This window comes from Gopherus evgoodei, chromosome 1, assembly GCF_007399415.2.
Source record: "Gopherus evgoodei ecotype Sinaloan lineage chromosome 1, rGopEvg1_v1.p, whole genome shotgun sequence".
Lineage (NCBI taxonomy): Eukaryota > Metazoa > Chordata > Testudines > Testudinidae > Gopherus > Gopherus evgoodei.
Window position 1 is genome coordinate 57,018,084 of NC_044322.1, and position 18,186 is coordinate 57,036,269.

Genomic DNA, 18,186 nt, shown 5'->3' on the forward strand with positions numbered 1-18,186 from the left:
GACCAGAGTGGAGTACGGACGCTGCTGGGAATGAGTAGGCTCCAGCAGAGAAATTTGAAAGTGAGACTACAGGCAGAAAAGATATGGAAGAGAGAAGGGAAAACAGATGGGCTTAACTTTATTAGGAATTTTTTAGTTAATTTAATACATCAGAACCCAAGAAGGTCTGCGAATAGACAAAAGGATTTGTGAGTTATTGAAGAAGCGCCTTGAAGAGGAAACTGGCAGGAAGTCTGCTGTACAACACTGTGCCTTCATGCTCAATAGTATCACACACCTAACCATCACATGACATATATCTCCATGGACATGTTCCACTATGGGCTAGATTCACCAAGGTGCCTGACTTCCACTTTAGTTACCTAAATCCCAGGATCAGATGCCACAGGTATTCACAAAACTCCCACTCAGCTGCCACTGAACACTGTAGGTGCCTAAACTCAGCACCTAAGTTTTTACAGTAAATGTATCTGAGGTGCCTATATTTCTGCCTCTGAGCATGCACACACACATTGTTCCTAATTCTAGTAGTCCAGATGGCTAAGCCCTGAGTAATTCACGAAATGGAAGAAAATAGGCATTTGTCCTCCTAACTCTTCTTCAGGGCCCAATCTAGTAGGTGTTCTCCGAACACAGCTACTGGATCAAACCTCACAGACAAGCACACAAAAGGGAAGGTGAGGAGGAGAAGGACTTCAACTGTAACTTTTAGCTCACTGGTTAGGGTACTTATCTGGGATGTGGGAGACCATTTCTTCAAATCCCTTGTCCACATAAGGGGAGAAGGGAGTTAAAACAGGGATCTGCCACTTTTCAGAAGTGGGCTCTAACCACTGTGTAAACAGGGTATGCACGAGCTCTCTCCTGACATCTAGTGATGAGCTAAGGGAGAAGACTCCATGAACCAACCTTGTTTGCATTGGCTCATCTACTTTGCTAGATGTGCAGCATGATCGGGCTGCTTTGCCCAAATGATCACTTTTGGCTGGTATTGGATTGCAAGTCACTTTGTTATTGGGTGTAAGGGTAATAAAGAGTTGTTGTTCTAGCTGTGTGAATCAAGGGCAGCTGAATTGTGCTTGGGATGCCCTGATTGAGAGGTTGACCCTTATCTGAACTGTACTTGCTAAGCAGGGGATAGAGGTGCCAAAGCCCCATGGAGAAGAGAGAGGGTGGAGACAGGAGTTTGTGTATGATGGTGTGGGTGCTGCCTAAGGGTTGTAGGCACTCACTCTCTCTCTGTTCACTGTGTAATAATTGAGCTGATTGAGACTCAGTTGAGAGTCTTTTGTTGCGGACTACTAGAGCTGAAATCACTGATAACCAGGTTTAAACATTAGGCCTGCTTTGGGATAGTGTTTCTGGTGAAAGAGATTGCCTAGCCTGCACCAGCAGGGAGGCTTCCCCACTAACAACTGAAATTACTGGAAACTGTGTTAAGTGGTGGGACTTCAAGATATCCCAAAGGTGCAGTGGAGTGAGCAGAGTAGCAGTGGGGTGAACTGGAGCAGATGTCAAAGCAGATGGAATGGCCAGCAGCAGAATGAGTGGCTGGAAGACCAGATTTAGGCAGCAAATGTCCTGAAACAGGCGGGGCTTAGGACACATCCCTCACCATGACATTGGCTAGCTTAGGTGAGGTGTTGGTTTTTGGGAATCCCAGTCTTAGGGCTTGTATAAACTACTGCACAGAGTCAATCTAAGGTACGCAACTTCAGCTACATGAATGGCATAGTTGAAGTCAACATACTTAGATCTACTTACTGCAGTGTCTTCACTGTGGTAAGTCAACAGCTGATGCTCTCCTATCGACTCTGCTTGCACTCCTCGTTCTGGTGGAGTACTGAAGTCGACAGGAGAGCACTCGGCAGTCGATTTATCGCATCTATACTAGACACGATAAATCAGTGTTTCTCAAACTGGGGTTGCCGCTTGTGTAGGGAAAGCCCCTGGCGGGCCGGGCCAGTTTGTTTACCTGCTCCATCCGCAGGTCTGGCCGATCACGGCTCCCGCTGGCTGCAGTTCGCTGCTGCAGGTCAATGGGGGCTGCTGGAAGCGGCTGCCAGTAAGTGCCTTGGCCTACGCTGCTTCCAGCAGCTCCCATTGGCCTGGAGCAGCAAAGGTAAACAAACCAGCCCAGCCCACCAGGGGCTTTCCCTACACAAGTGGCGACCCCACTTTGAGAAACACTGACCTAATTCATCTAGGAATAGTTTAATAATATTATGAATCTGTATATATGGCCTTGTAATTGAGGCAGACTGTAAAGCTAGATGAGTCTAGTGGAATGTTTATTATATGCCTATATCGATTTAACTCAGTGAGAGTTGTTGGATGAGTAAGCAGGAAAGAACAGCAATAGATCTAGATAAGCAATCTCCAACACACCTTCAAAGATAATAGGGAAAGCTATTAGCTTTGGGGATCCTATATTGTGTCTCCAATGCAGATGCAAGCCTGGTACTGCCAGACTGGGAGAGAGATCAAAAGGACAGAAAACAATTAAAAAGCCCTTCTCAGGAGAGAAAGGGAGAGGTCAGTTGTCAGAGACTGACAGAGGCTCTAAAGAAGCTGGGCTTTCCCAGATCCAGGGAATGGCAAGGCTTAGGGAGAGGCAGGCATGCCAATAGACTGGTTTATTATTTTAATATATATTTGTTCTTAAATGCTTTGGTTCTAAATAAATAATACTCTGCTTTAAGAAGGCTGTCTGGTTACTGGTTATCACTGTCATTGCTCTCAGTGGGGCCAGAAATCCACACATTGAAGATAAATCAGGCCTGATGACATAGTTGTGGTTGAGAACAGGGGTCTGCAGCCCAGGGCAGATTCTGAGAGTGAGAGAATCACATGATTCCCTCCCAAGAGAAAGGAGACCTGAGGAGGGTGCACTCAAAAAGACCAGGAGAGCTCAGAAATACAGTTAGTCTAGTAACCATTGACAGAGAGCAACAAGACTTTCTAGTGTCAAGTGAATCTTGTGAAACAAATTATTTTTTTGCCTACCTAGGAGTGACTTTGGAGTGATGTTTGTGCGTGTATGTAAGAGGCTCTGGTTTCACAGTGGAATAAGACTCTTTAGTGTTATTGTCCAGTAGGTTGTTGTTTCTATAACTAATACAATGACTAGAGACTGTGGTGATGGATACATTTATCAATTAACCAATCAGCTAACTACATACATTAATAGTCTGGATGACTATAATATATTATTTCCTAGGGTCTCTGCTACACTGTCATCTGCTTTGAAGCTCAATCTTCAGATTGCACTATCCTCCAATAGTGTTACCGAAATATCGGGTCTGCCTAGCTGAGAGCCAATTAACAGCCTGACAGGGATAAGGAAAAATGCTTTATTCTGCAGAAAAAGGAGAGCCTGTACTTTCGTACAAAAGACTTTGTTTTACACAAATTTTATAAATTTTTAATACATATTTAGATAAAGATCCTAGTGTGTTAACACTTGATTGGTAGGTATAAAATTTTGTGCTTTTGTTATTTGGGTAGTACTGACTGGTTTGGAGCAGGATTTTTCTGCTTTGAGGCAGAAGAAAAGAGATAGGCTATTGTGTTTTTGAGCAGTACTGTGTACAGCTCCCCTTTTTACTGGCCGCTTATAAACTATTAAGGGGGGCCAGCCAGCTTTTACAATTTTTTTTTTGGCCTGGCAAGCCCAGATTGCCAGGCCCATTATGTAATTTACGATTAAGCTGAAGAGACAGGTACTGAGTTGTTTTCCAGACAGCAGAACCTTTGGCTACAGCATTACACAGATATTTTGCACATTGTATTATTATTTAAACAATATATAGAAAGAAAAGACAGAAAATAATTTATTTAATAATTGTATGGAGAAGGCCAGTAAACTATGACCCAAGGTTTGGGAGAAGGTTTTTAAAACTAAAGGTGTGATTAAGAGATACAGCATGGAAAACAACAGCAGCATTTTTATAGCTTGTAAATTTTGTTTTATTAAGTTAGAGTGATTAATATAAAAGCAACTTTTTTTTTATGTGAGCATAAGTTTTTTTTTAACTTAGCATTTATGGCATTTAGCACGTTTATTTTGCATAGCTATTTTTGCTATTTTATTATTTTTTTGTTGCAATTTTTGGAAAGCGTTTATTGATGCATTAGCTGCTTTTTTAAGTTTTGCAGAAATATTTACAATTGCTTTTTTTTAGTTTAGCTACTTTTAATTTAGGAATGAACGCACGGACAAAGGAATGAAACTTTGTTTGCCTAGCAACTAAGGGATTTTTGGCACACTTGGTTTTAGTTTTTATGGAGGCGGTAAAAAGCTTGTGAGAATAGTTTTTTAAGTTGAGGATTTGACTAGAATTTAACGTGGTGTTAATTTGAACATTAGGCAATACCCAGGCTACACCACACTGACTCTGCCAGCTGGGAGGGAGAGCTTTGTAGGCGCTATGGCCACAGATAAAATACAAGCCAGGGGGTTTTAAATAGAGGGTAAGGGTATTACCCGCGACTTGGTGGCGTCGGGTCACTAATATATTCCACTGCTTGCGGGTACTTACCATGCGGTTTTGGCACTTTTAATGGGAGATATTTAAGTGTTTTAGGGCATGGGTAGCATTTAGGATGCCCCCACAATACATAACAGCAAACAAATTAGCTGTAAAATTTGCAAGCGATTTTATGGGCTGTGGGCATTCTGACATTTTTTTAAGGGATGGGTGAGGCAATGCAATGCCAGAGTAAATATTTATATAAAATGTATAAGTATTATTTACAGGGCCCAGCGGGAGGAATGAGGAGATTTATTTTTTTTTAATATATAGAATGCTTGTTGCTTTTACAGTAAAGGCCCCGTCTAAGAGGCAAGGGCGTTTTGGAGCATTTTTAGAAGTATTTAAAGGGGGAAATGTTTTAGTTTTAATATTAAACCGAAGGGTTTGGTTACAGGCCTTAAGGGGAAGGTAGCTTACTTTTTTAAAAAATTTTTTAGTATTTTTTAAATAAAGGGGCAGGTTATTCCCAATTTTAAGGATATTAAAAAGAGGGACTCCCTTAGCTGCCCAGTAATAATGCCAAATTTTAGATTTTTTTTATATTTATTATACTGGTATTTTTTTATTTAGGCTTATTTAGTTTTTTGTACTACCTGCAAGGAGAGTACTTCAGAGAGATTTGCAGGAACAGCCCACAACTTTATTTTTTTTTTTTTAGAATGAGTTTGGTGGCACAGCCAGCAATTAGACAGGTGTTCCAATGTAGTCAGTTGCTGTAAGGACTTAATTGCTGGGTGGGGGTTGGCATGTATAAAGGGCAAACTGAAAGCAAGTAACTATTGTATTACCCTCCAGAAATTTATAGTTAGTAAAGTTTTAGGATTTATTTTGTTGGAACAGGAGCTTTAGTTTTTTGAGAGGCTTAGCCTTTTAGGTATTGTTTGCTTTTGGCTCCTCCGGGTCGCGGTGGGAAGAGCAGGAGGGGCTCCCTTGAGGTCCGGAGTTGTTTGCTTCTTGCCCCAGCCCAGGGGCTAGTTTGACTTGTGTGTGATGAATTTAAGTGTTGGGGTTTTTTTTGCACTTGAACTGCAGTTTGAGAAGTAAGGAGGACCTGGAAAGGGCCCGCTTACCGGGGCTGGAGAGGCTTGTGTTTTTATTTTTTTATATAGACCCAGTTTTCTGGAATGATCCGATGGGCAGGGACATCAGCGGGTAGGGACTGAAATTGAGCTGCGTACTTGTGGAGAGAGGTGAGAGTAGTTTGGAGGGAAACAATATATTTGGTTAGTTTTTTGTTATTTTAAGTGGCTAAATTAGTTACAGGTTTTGGATTCGCAAATTCGGTGTATGGCCTGCCAAATAAAAGTTTAAAAGGTGAGAGATGGAGCCGGCCTCTGGGGGCAGTGCGAACTGCCAAAAGGGCCAGAGGCAGGGCTTGAAGCCATTTTAGCTCAGTTTGAGCACAGTTTAGAGAGTTTAAGTTTCAAAGTGTGATTTATTTTTTTTTATTTGTTTTGAGGGTGGTGGTTTTTAAGGTGTGTGTAAAAGCTAGGTAATACCCAGGGCCTTTGCAAGGGCTTGAATAATGTGGGCAGTAAAATGAGTTTTTTGGTTGGAGTTAATAGATCTAGGAGGGGCAAACCTAGGAATGACATGATTTAATAGGGTTTTCTTTAACCCTATTAACCAATCAGCTAACTACATAAATTAATAGTCTGGATGACTATAATACATTATTTCCTAGGGTCTCTGCTACATTGTCATCTGCTTTGAAGCTCAGTCTTCAGATTGTACTATCCTCCAATAGTCTACTTTACAACGCATTTCAAAATGAAGAGAGACCGTTATTTCTACAGACAAATCGTTGATTTATCCATAGCCATCTGGAAACCTGGTCTCAGTGCAGCAGGCAGCTTTTCTTATGACAGAGGAGCACTTGAACCATTGGTTTAAACATCAACCACTGTGGCAGAGTGCTCACTGCTTCTTATCTGAGAACTGTTTGTGTAACTTACTAGAAGCTGATATTTATTTGTACAAAGTCTAGAAAAGATAAGAAAGGGACTTCGAAATCTGGGCAGTAATGGGTGGCATTGTAGTGACTCTTTATTATTAGTTATTATTTTTCATTTCCTATGTCCTGCTCAACCAGTCTTGCCCTTCTTTTGTAATTCAGGGTCTTTTTTATGATTCATGTATTTTTACTGACACATTAGAGGTATTTTCCTTTGGCTTATTTTCATTTTTGGCTATGTTGGGATCCATTATTTGTCTTATGATACATTCAAGAAATGTCCTTAGTTTAAAAGACTCAGCTGTATTTATTAAAGAATACTGTGCATGTCTGTACAGCTTTCATCTGAGGATCTTCAAGCACTTTGGAATTAAGATTCACACCATTCCTTTGAGGGAGGTACATATTATTGCATGTATTTATATAGGTAAACTTTGGCACAGACCACTACCAAAGCTGAGAATATAACTCAGAAGTCTATCCCCTGTTGCTCCCCACTGATCCTTGGGTTCTTCACCCCTGTATCACCACCTATCTTACTTCAAGTATTACATGAAGCAACTAACAAAGATACAGGAAAAGTTTTGGGCATTTACTTTTCATCTGAAGCACTATTGTTTCTATATTTTCCCCTCTGTCTCACTGGGCCTAAAAGCAGAAAGCACCAGTGCTTCTCTCTGGATTGTAGGACAGGAGGAATCCTATGCAAAACAGTTAGTACTTCCATCACAAAGCTAAACCTTAAGCGCCTGATTCGCTACCTGGCTTCCACCAGTGGAAAATCCAGGCTTTGGGGATCAGCAAAGAAAAATCTCCCAAGAGAAGGGGTGCGGCAATGCTCTGCTGGAGTTGGCCAATGCAGCACCAAAAGTTGGCAAGGTCAGCTGCGGTTGAAGCAGGTCTAGGAGATGTGTTCCAATCCTGACCTGAAGTAGTGAGAGAATAACATGGATATCTATCTCCTTCTGTTGGGACTGAGAGCACCATCCCCGTTTCACATGAGACTATGATTTCCTGTATGCTGTATAGAATGATAACATCAACAACTTAGGCATCAATGTGGCTTTTTTGTTTAGGCCCCAGTTTTGTAGCCACAAAAAAATGATTTAAAAGGTCAGAAGACAAAGTGACTCATCAATCTGAAAATGATTAAAATGTACCATGTCCCTTCTAGTATTTGCTTCATCAATATGAACAGAATCTCCCACAGGAGTTAAGTCACATTTACTCAACCACAGGAAGCAGGGGATAGAGAACAGTGACAGTATTAAATTTTAACCACTCTTCAAATAATGGTTTTAGAAATCAATAGTATAGGTCCTGAACCCTTGGCTTCTCTAACTGCACTTGATTTCATGGCAGATGCTGCTGAGATGAAGTTTTACCTTCTATTTGTCACTCTAGTTATCTGCATTCAGCAGAAACATGTCTTCACTTTTCAAAGGTAAAAAACTCCTGGTGTTATCAGTCTTTTAGTGGGTGTGGGTATGGAAGGCTGTCTGGCTGAACCATAATATCTCCTACTGGTATAAACAAACATTTTACAAAGATCTAAGCTTATTTATTGTATTTGTAATTGGATGTATAGATCAATATAATATATAGATGACATAGGCAATGAAATTAATATATGTCTCCTTTACAACCATAAATCCTATGTTTTTAATCATATTAAAGCTATTCTTTTTGGTCTAAGTGAAAATCAATTCTGCTCATTCAGTGCTCTGGAATGCAGTTAAATGGCATACTTAAGCTTAATGGGAAAAAATAATTTGCTTCATTTGCCTTAAAACAAGGTTTTAAATGAATTACTTCTTGAAGTGAAAATAGAAATCATTTCTGAAAGTGCTAACAATCTGTTTTCTTTCTAAAAGAGTTTTTATGATTGTTTTTTCCTGCCATAATTCATTTTCAAATAACCATTTCATCCTCGTATGACATCTGAGAAGCAGCTTTATTGCTGCCTATTGATAAACCTCAGAAATGGCCTGAAACCAAAAAGCTCTAGTAAAAACATGAAAACAGATGCCAGAAACAAAAACAGCCAAAAAGATTATATTTTCTCATATTCAGTTGGTTTTAAAACCTGAAACACTGTGATATGTGGAGATAAAAAGATAATGCAACTTGTAACTGTATTGAGCAAACCCAGTAACAAAAATAATCATGATTAAATAGCACCCATCATCAGAAGATATCAAACCACTATACAAATATTAATGAACTAAACCTCACAACACTCTTATGTGACTTACTCAGGTTCACACTAAATGTTTGAGACAGAACTGGGAATAGAAGCTAGATCCAAGTCTTCTGGCTCCTAGTCTTGTGCCCTAAACACAAGATTGTTTTAATTGCCTTGTGTTGTAATCACATTTTCCAATGGTTACCTAAATACAGGTTACAACTGGTTATACACAATGAGATAAATAGGGAAGGAAGTGGACAGGCTCATTAAAACAACCTTTGGGTGAAGTCAATGAAGCTACACCAATTTACACCAGCTGAAGCTTTTTTAAATATTTAAACATAATAGTTAAGATTTGACGTAGTCAGCCAAAATGCAGTATTTCCAACCCCAAGTGTTCAAAAATCATGAGTCAGGTCCCCTAAAATCATTGAAATTGGCTGAAAAGTTGTGAGATGTGTGACAAGATGGCCGATGTAGTATGGTGGCCCCTGCGCTTTTCTTGGTCAAGGGCTAAGATGCCACCCCTTGCCCCTGCTCTTGGGGCACCAAGTGCCCCACTAGTGGCCAAGTAAGCTGATAAAGGAGGGAAGCAGAGAGGGGTCTGGGTTTGCTCCTCACTCTGAGTCCCAGCCCCTCTCAATCCCTGTGGGTCCTTGCCTTCTTCCCCCTGGGGTGGGGTACTTTCAGTCCTTAGATGCTGGGGGAGGGAGTCTCCCTCCCCTGCTGGGGCAGGGTCTCCCTTACTCCAGTTTTTTGATCTTCCAAGTCTCATAGCACACCTCCAAGTTCCAGTCCTCTCTCCTTCTCCCCTGACTGCCTGAAGCCAGGGGGGTTTATTAGGTTGCTAACAGGGCCTTAACTGACTACAGGTCCTCCAATTAACCTGTAGCAACCCTCCCTAGTCTTCAGGGAACCACACCTTAATTAGCCTAGGGCTTATATACTTCCCCTCTACCACTCTCCCACTGGTCCCTGGCCTTCCTGTATCACAGATTTCAAAACTAATACATTTTATTTGACTACTGATGTCAGAGCATTTAGGGATCACATTTCCAGGCTTTTCTCTGTAACCACAAAGCCTGTAGCATGATTCCAGAAGGTAGGCCTTTAAGAAAAATGCCAAATACTGCAAGACTAGTGATAAGATCATGAAAGTTGTCAACACTGGAATGTGTCCATCCAGGGGCCTCTCTATGTTTTTTGCTGCCCCAAGCATGGCAGTCAGGCAGCCTTTGGCGGTGTTTCTGCAGGAGGTCTGCCGGTCCCGCGCCTTCAGTGTGCTCGCTGCCGAATTACCGCCAAAACCGTGGGACTGGCGAACCTCCCGCAGAAACGCTGCCCTCACAGCGACTGGCAGGTCACTCCCCGTGACTTGCCGCCCCAGGCACACGCTTGCTTCACTGGTGTCTGGAGTCACCTCTGTGTCCATCTCACTGAACTGTTTTAGGGAGGGGATAAAGGTGGAGACTATTTTACAGCACCTAAAAGGTGTGTGGAAGGGAACAAACTCCATTGTTCATAACTCTGATCTCCATTGTCATGAAATATCTTAATTCCTAGTCACAATTTTATGTGTCAATTATACAAACCAAAAGTAGGGGAGGAAAACAAGACACATACTTGGTGAGATTAAGGACACTCATGGCTGCCAGAAAGAAGCTGTAACAAATCCCTGGCCACCTGTTATTCTTATTTACTATTTGTACTATGGTACTGAAGAGACTTAGTTGTACACCAGGATTCCTTTATGCTACACAATGTACAAACAGAACAAAAAGAGAGCTTGCAATCTATGTAGACGATAAATGACAACAAATGGATACGGACTGACTGATAAGGGAGTACAAGCAGGGCCGGCTTTAGGAACTGCGGGGCCTGATTCGAATACCTGGTGGTGGTCTGGGTCTTCGGTGGCACTTCAGCAGCTTCACTTGCTCTGGACCCCCCCGCCGCGAAATTGCCACCAAAGACTTGGAGCGATTGAAGGACCCCTCTGCCATCAAAGTGCTGCCAAAGACTCGGACCGCCACCAGGTATGTAAAAAAAATTTAAAAATTAAAAAGGCACTTAAGGCGTGGGGCCCTCTTAAGTGCAGGAGAGGTGCCAAATTCCGGGGGAATTGGCCTAAAGCCGTCCCTGAGTACAAGAACATAATGAGACAATAGTGGGAAGCATGACTGACAATAGTCTCTCAGCACATCAGAATCTGGCCGTTGCCAAGTTTTTTGTAGTCATCATTGGAAAGAAGAGATTTAAGGAGGGATGTGAAGGTAGATAATAAGGTAGCTTTGCTGATGTTTACAAGGAGCAGCTCTCAAGCATGAAGGACAACATGAGAGAAATACTAAAGGTGTTTGAAAATTTAACAAGTGGGTGATGGCCGATCAGAGGAGAAATGATAGGTAGGCATAGGCATGAAGAGCCTTGAAACTAAAGACAAGTAGCTCATGTTTCAAAGAGATAGAGAAGGCAAACTGTGGAGAGATGCAAAGAGAAGATTGACATAGTCAATGCAATTGACTAGCAGAACGATCTTTGTAGCAGCATTCTGAGTAAATATGTGTGGGGCAATACTGCATTTATCAAGACCCGAGAAAAGGATTTTGCAATAATTGAGACATGAGATGATGAAAACATTGGATGAGAGCTTTAGCTGTGTAGATTGACAGGAAAGGCCATATTATAGATATGTTACCCAGAAAGAATCTGCATGATTTATACATAGACTTGATATGAGGATCTGGAGAGAGGTCTGAGTCAAAGATGACATCCAGGTTACAGGCCTGAATGACAGGCAGGATGGTGGTGGTGTCCACAATTATTGAGAAAGGAGATAATGGGGAGAGGTTGCGGGGAAGATTAAGAGCTCTGTTTTGAGTTTGAATTGGCAACTAGACATCTATGAGGAGATGTCAAAGAAACAGTCTGAAATTTTAGTTTGGACAGAAGGAGACAGGTCTGGAGTAGAGAGGGATCTGTGAATTGTCAGCATGGAAATGGTAGTTGAATTTGTCTTTGCACATAAGTTTACCCAGAGCTAAGGTGCAGAGGAAGATGAGAAAGGTACCAAGCGCAGAGCCCTAAGGAACACTCATAGGAAGTTGGAGGGGGGATGAGGAGGATCCCTTGATAGACACGCTGAAAAGCAACTAGAGAGAAGGGAGGAAAGCCAGGAGAGAATAAAGTCATGGAAGCCCAGGGAGGACTGGGTTTTAAGAAGAAAAGCATGTTCAATGATGTAAAAGGTAGCTGACACATCAAGGAGGGTGAGGATGGAGTATCAATTCTAGATTTGGCCAGGAAGAGGTCATTAGAGACTTTGGCAAGAGTGGTTTCAGTTACGGGAAAGTGACAGAAGCCAGATTGGGAAGGGTCTAGGATAAGAATTCTCAGTTCCTGTCCTCCAGATCTATCAGTAGGATTTCACAATTGTCTCCAGAGTGCACACCATAGTATCTCAAATTTCACAACAGCAGTAAGGACAGAACTCAGATCCTTATGCTCCAAAAGCACAGGCCCCTGCAACATAAGTTATATGAGAACCTCCATTAACTGTTGACTAATTTAATGCCTATAACAGTCAGCTGAGCAGTTCTGATTCCATCCAACAGAAGACAGTGGTATGAATACACAACAGTCACCTCACTGTAATACTTTGCACTATAGTGAGCAATGGAAACTACATGAAGAAGTCACATGCAGGCAGCCCAGTTCAGGCACCTTTTGTAAAATTAATTCCCATGGTAGATAGCAGCATCAGGAGACAAGCTCCATTTCAAAACAACCCCAATCACAAGTTATGTAGAGCACTTGCCCTGAGAAGTGGGCAAGTAGCCAGTGCTGCATAACTCTGATTGCTGTTTGATTCTCTCTCGTATGAAGGTGGGGGGTGTGTGGAGAAGGCTGGTGCATTGTTGATTCTGCCTGATTGTGTGGAGCACAGCTAAAAGCAGAAATGATAAATCACTTGGTTGCTAGCCTCAGTCAGGTCACAGCTAGAAATAAATCACACCGGTGGGTTGTGACAATCATGATCCACAGATTAAAACTACATGTTTTGAGAGCCCTGTCTGTTTTGTTTTAAGGGCAATTTTCTGAAATGGTATTGTCAGTCATCTTTCAAGAGCCTGCTTCACGCACTGTCACCAACTCCATGGGGATTCTGGGTCAACCGCTTCCACTCCACGAAAATGGAAATGGGGCTCAGACCTGCCCTGGCTCCTTTCCCCGATCCCTGTACCTACTTATACACCAGACACGTCAAGTCTTTTTCATTGGATGTGAGACTCATTCATTAGCAAGCTGTCTCACTCCCACACAGATTCCTAAGCTTATCCCACTCATTTTGAATAAATATATAAAGATTTAAAATATTTTTACTCAGGTACTTTAAGAGACAACAATATATCTAGGGCCTCAGGCACAGGGCTTAGAGCTTGGAAAGCCACTTTCCAAACTTGTGTACTGTGGTAATCATAGAGAGTACAGGCCCGTGTTCTATATGCACGCAAGAGGAGAGAAGAAGTTATGCAGAGGGGGTGGGGAGGTTGTTTGCGTGTGTGAATACTTGGCGGTTAAAAAAAATCTGAGTTCACCCAAAAAAAGAGCAGGACTTGATCAAAAGAGGGAGGGTTTTGCAAAATACAATTTAAACTACACTGGACAAATTCATGTCTCAGGGATCGTCCACCACCCAGGTTTTTGTTCCAACCAGCAAATAATTGTTTTTATTAAAATCCACTGTTTTGCATTGCATCTAGAGTTCTCACATGCCCTAGACTTACTATGAATGAGGACATTTAAGTGTTCCTTATGCAATATTAAACAGTGCACATTTTGAAACGAACTATTAAGTGCTGGTTGGATTAAAAACCTGGACTATTGGGTGTTGCCAAGGACCAAAGATGAGAGTCTCTGTCTTAAGCAATGACCTAACAGACCACCTGACTCTTTGGGGCTGTAAATCTCACTCTTAAGGCCAGCCAATCCTTGGCATCACTGATATACACATACTATTTCAAACTTCTCCTAACTCCCTGATAAGGGTGCATTCAAACCACCACTGTTCTGCACTTACATAGGGATTGAAAGTTATTTCTTAACTCCCAGTCAGCAGCATATGTACATCTCTGGTCTGCTTCCAATCTCAGTCCCTCCCTACAGTGGTGAACAGGCACTGATTTGAGTGAGGGATACAGGCAGAGGAAGGACACCTAGCCTTGGACTGAACAACTGGGGCACTAATCGGCACAACAGATAGCTAGCCACTCTGGCTGTGGATTTCAAGCAGGATGATGACTATCAGTATCTGTAAAGAATGAGAGAGAGGAGCAAGCCAGTAGTATACAGGATTCCAAACCACCTGCAGGCAGGTAGATAGTATAGTAGGGGAGGGGAGGGGAGGGGAGGGGAGCAAAGGAAGGGGGAGATGGACAGGATTGGGTGCTGGGAAGAAAAGAGAGCTGGGGCACCTTTAATTTGTATAAGGAAGAGCATATTCATGTTTTGAGGCAATCCAAGATATGCCATCAGGAGCTCACAGTATGCCCTCAACAAGTAAAGAGAGAGGGCCAGTTTCTCTGCTGCACTCAGCATCCTCTGGGGACTATAGCATAAGAGCTAGCTGCAGCTTCCTAATCCTGGGACCAGTTATACAACAGCCCTGATGTCCTTTAGAGGCTCGGGCTGCTCTAAAATAGGTCAGGCTGGTTCCAGACACACCCTTGAGCTATGGGAGAGCAATGTAAGAACTGTCTACTTCAGCTTTTTATCAGCTGGGGGCTGCTCCGTTTTTGGGAGCAGGGACTTTTCAGCAATGCAAAGGGACCCCAAGCAGGGGATAGAATCTGGCCCAACATTTTCATTGCTTGAACCTCCTTCAGCTCCCCTAGCACCCAAGTCAGAGAAGCCAATTGAGACTGAGACGGACTGTTCAGACTTGTACATTAATACAGAATGTTTCCATGCACACGCTCAAAGCCTTTGCTTTTTCTGAATGTCTTTTTCTTTCCAGTGATCAAGTATTATGGGCTCTCCCACGATCAAACAGACAAGCTGAATTCCTTCAAAATTTAACCACCAACTTTGAGGTAATTTGTTCTCTATAAACTCTAGGCCAAATTCTGCTCTCAGGCATGCCAATGCCGTTCCACTGGGAGGAAGATTTAGCTCCCCCTTTCATTCTCTTATGTTGTATATATTTTTAGTTTGTAGAAGCATAATGGATGCTTTATTTCCATCATTTTAATGTCTACTGATTGAGATGAGCAGATTCCGTTAACTGATAACGTTTTATCACATTATATCAAGCACCTGATTTCAGAATTATGTAATTGATTTTGTATATTAGCAGCAACAAAACAAAGATGATGAAGTACTGACGTGTGATGGTTGGTAAAATCATTTGTCTGGAAGTCCCAGGAGTATAAGTTAATGCAATTTCTAACCATATGACTTCTAGGAACCCAACGCGCAGGATTGGATATTACAGGGCTTGGTGGTGTTTTGCTAAAGACAGAGTTTAGATGATAAGAATCTCTTCATTTAGAACTAATAATCTCATAGAACACCAGGCAGGATTTTGTGATTTCCATCTGCGATTGCAGGAAAGAGCGTTTAATTAAAATAAGGCATCCAAATTTCTTCTAAAGCACTTTCCCCATTATTTTATCATATTTTCGTTTGCAGTCAGTATCCTGTAATGAAAAGCATAACTATTTCCCTATTCAGTGTTGTTACCAGGATCCCTGATGTGTCCCTGATCACAAGAGCCTTTAACAGCCCCTGTGCCCATAGCCTGTCTCTGTCCAATTTGCTCCCCTGACACTTGTCACCCTCCCACCATTCCCCTATCCTATCCCTCTCTCCAGCTTCTTATTTCCATCACTAACTGCTCCTATCCACCCCCTCCAGATCAGCTCCGGTCTCCCTCCCCTTCTGCTGCCTCCCACCTTCTAGCTCTGGATCACCCTCTCTCCATCTCTCTCTCTGGCAATTGTAATCCCCTCTTCCCTCACTCTGCATTCCAGTGTGGCTGGACAGCAGAAGAGAGGGAGGCACTGAAAGCAAAGGAGAGACAATCTCTCTGCATGCAGTTCCAGTCCACGGTGCCACACACCCCCAGAAGCCAGGAGGAGTCAGTAAAGGGTTTCATGCTGTCTGGAGTGGCTCACAACTGAGAGTGCCAACCTCAGGGCAGACTGTCAAAAAAAGGGCAGATACCATCTGTTTGGGGGTATGTTCTGTTATTAGATTTCACCTACCCGGTAACAAGTTTGAATTCCTGGATCACTATAGTAGTCTTACCACGGAGTCACAGACAGACTCATTAGGCTCTCCAGTCTATCTTGACACTCAGACAAACTGGACTTAGTGACAAATGGTCACTTACACCAAAAACCACAAAATAATCAGGTTGTTTTCAATCCCAAAAGACCAGTCACTTACCCCAGATCAATTGGTACCCTAGTTCCTACACCAAAGACAACGCCCGAAGCCAATCTTGTAATAAACCGTCTAAAGGTTTAATAGCTAGGGAAAAAAACTGAGAGAGTAATTTACAGGTTAAAGCAAGCAAACATACCCACAAATAAGTTACCATCTACACTTCCTAAAGATGACAGAGATGTAGTTATCTGTCAATTCAAAATGTCTTTCAGGGCAGACCTGGGGTAACTCCTGGGGATTTCTGCCTTAGTTTCGTGTCTCTGGCCCTGTGAAAATTCAAACAACAAAAAGATCACCATTTCATTTTGTGAGCATCTCTATATGACCTTCCCCCAGAGTTCAAACCAATGGGACGTGGGCTCCTGCCCCTAACTTCTTCCTGGGTGGCTGGGGCAATCAACAAAGCTTTTTGTCCTAGATGGCCCATTAAGTCTTCATAGTCCTTCTTGATGGGCAGAGGAACTACTCCCATCTGAGCTCACAAGGTGAAAGCATGGATTTTACAATTATAAAACAAATTTATATTTTACCTTTCAGCATGGAATGCAGATGTTACAAATGAGATTAATGCAGGCAGCAATTTACAGGCATTTCATAGAATCTAAACACTAAATACATTCTTCTAGGACTAATACCTATTTTGAACAAAATTAACATACAGGTGAAGTGGTTTGGTTTCCAGCTATGAGTTTGTCAGCTCTTAGCTGATGCCTATGACCTTGGCCAAAGCTGGCATTTGATTTCCAGCATCACAAAGGGAATGTCTTGCTCAGCTCCTGCAGTACTGGGTTGAAGCATGCTTCCGTGAATTTTCCTGCCAAATTCTAACTAGTCTATACAGATCATGAGTGAACTGAGAATGTTCAGAGAGATATAACTTGACCACATTTGAGTGGATTTTCATGGGGATGCTGAAAGGCACATCCTTGACACAAAGGTCAACCTCATGCTAAATTTCAAGTCCCTGCTCCAAAGCATGAGGGCACTAATGCTTCTTAATTAAACAGCTGTAAGAACTTTTTTAACATGGGCAAAACAATGAATTCTTGTTCTCAGAAAAAGCTGAGCTATTTTAGCTGAAACTGAAAAAATAAAAATCAGCCTGAAGCTGTCATGTGGCATGGAAAATTTAACCTCGATTTAGCAGGCCAGTTTAGCAAAATTAAAAGCAAATGCATTTGAAAACAGGGTTTTATAATGGGAAATATCAGACAACCTTAAATATAGGCAGTACTGCCTTAAGTAATTAATGGTATATAGAAGATAGACTGACCACTGCCGTTCATCTCCTAATATAAGAACAAAAAATGTCTATTGCAACCGAAAGCTTTCAGAATATGTAACGTTTAAGGATAACTGACAAAGGAAATAGTTTTTCACACAATACATAGTTAGCCTGTGGAATTTATTGCCAGAAGATATCACTGGGATCAAGAGTTTGGAGGATTCAGCAAAGCATTGTACACTGACAGAGTTATACTAATAAATATCTGAAAATTAACAAGAGTTTTGGTAGGGATATAAACTGCCATGCTTGTGGGCATAAGCTAACCCCCCTCTGAAGGAAAGTTAGCCCATCACTGCCTCCTGCAGAGTTTCTTGTGTCTGCCTCTGATGTACTTAATACTGGCCACTTTTGGTGACAGGATACTGGACAAGGGTCTGAGCGATTCTGACAATTCTTATGTTACCTGTATTACTTCATTTACCTGCTAGACTCTCTGCTAACTTAGTTATGCCAACTTAGACTTCATTGAACTTCCTTATGCTCAGACTTAGCAGGCCAGATTTAGAGATATATGTACTAGAAGGGGTAAATGTTGCATGTTCTTAAAGTGGTTATTGAACAAATAAGTAAGTTGCTGCAATATATATTTTAGGGGAGCTGGAAAGAAAGTGTAAGTTACACCAGTTTACACTCCCTCCAGATTTAGATTCACCTTTGAATATGGCCTTTATAATGGGTATTCAAGACCTAGCAGCTTAATTGATTGCATTCAGATTGTATGATATGTCTCCTTAAAACTAATGTAAACCTCTATTGGCCTGCGTATACTATA

General features: G+C 41.9%; 1 protein-coding gene across 1 annotated transcript in view; it reads left to right on the plus strand.

The window, feature by feature from the left end:
- The first annotated feature begins 7,844 nt into the window (after positions 1-7,844).
- CPB2 (carboxypeptidase B2) overlaps positions 7,845-18,186 on the plus strand; it is a 34,170-nt gene continuing 23,828 nt past the window's right edge. The window contains exons 1-2 of the mRNA XM_030565381.1: positions 7,845-7,933; positions 14,694-14,769. Coding sequence (XP_030421241.1) covers positions 7,845-7,933; positions 14,694-14,769 — 165 coding nt within the window. The remainder of the gene's footprint in view (positions 7,934-14,693; positions 14,770-18,186) is intronic.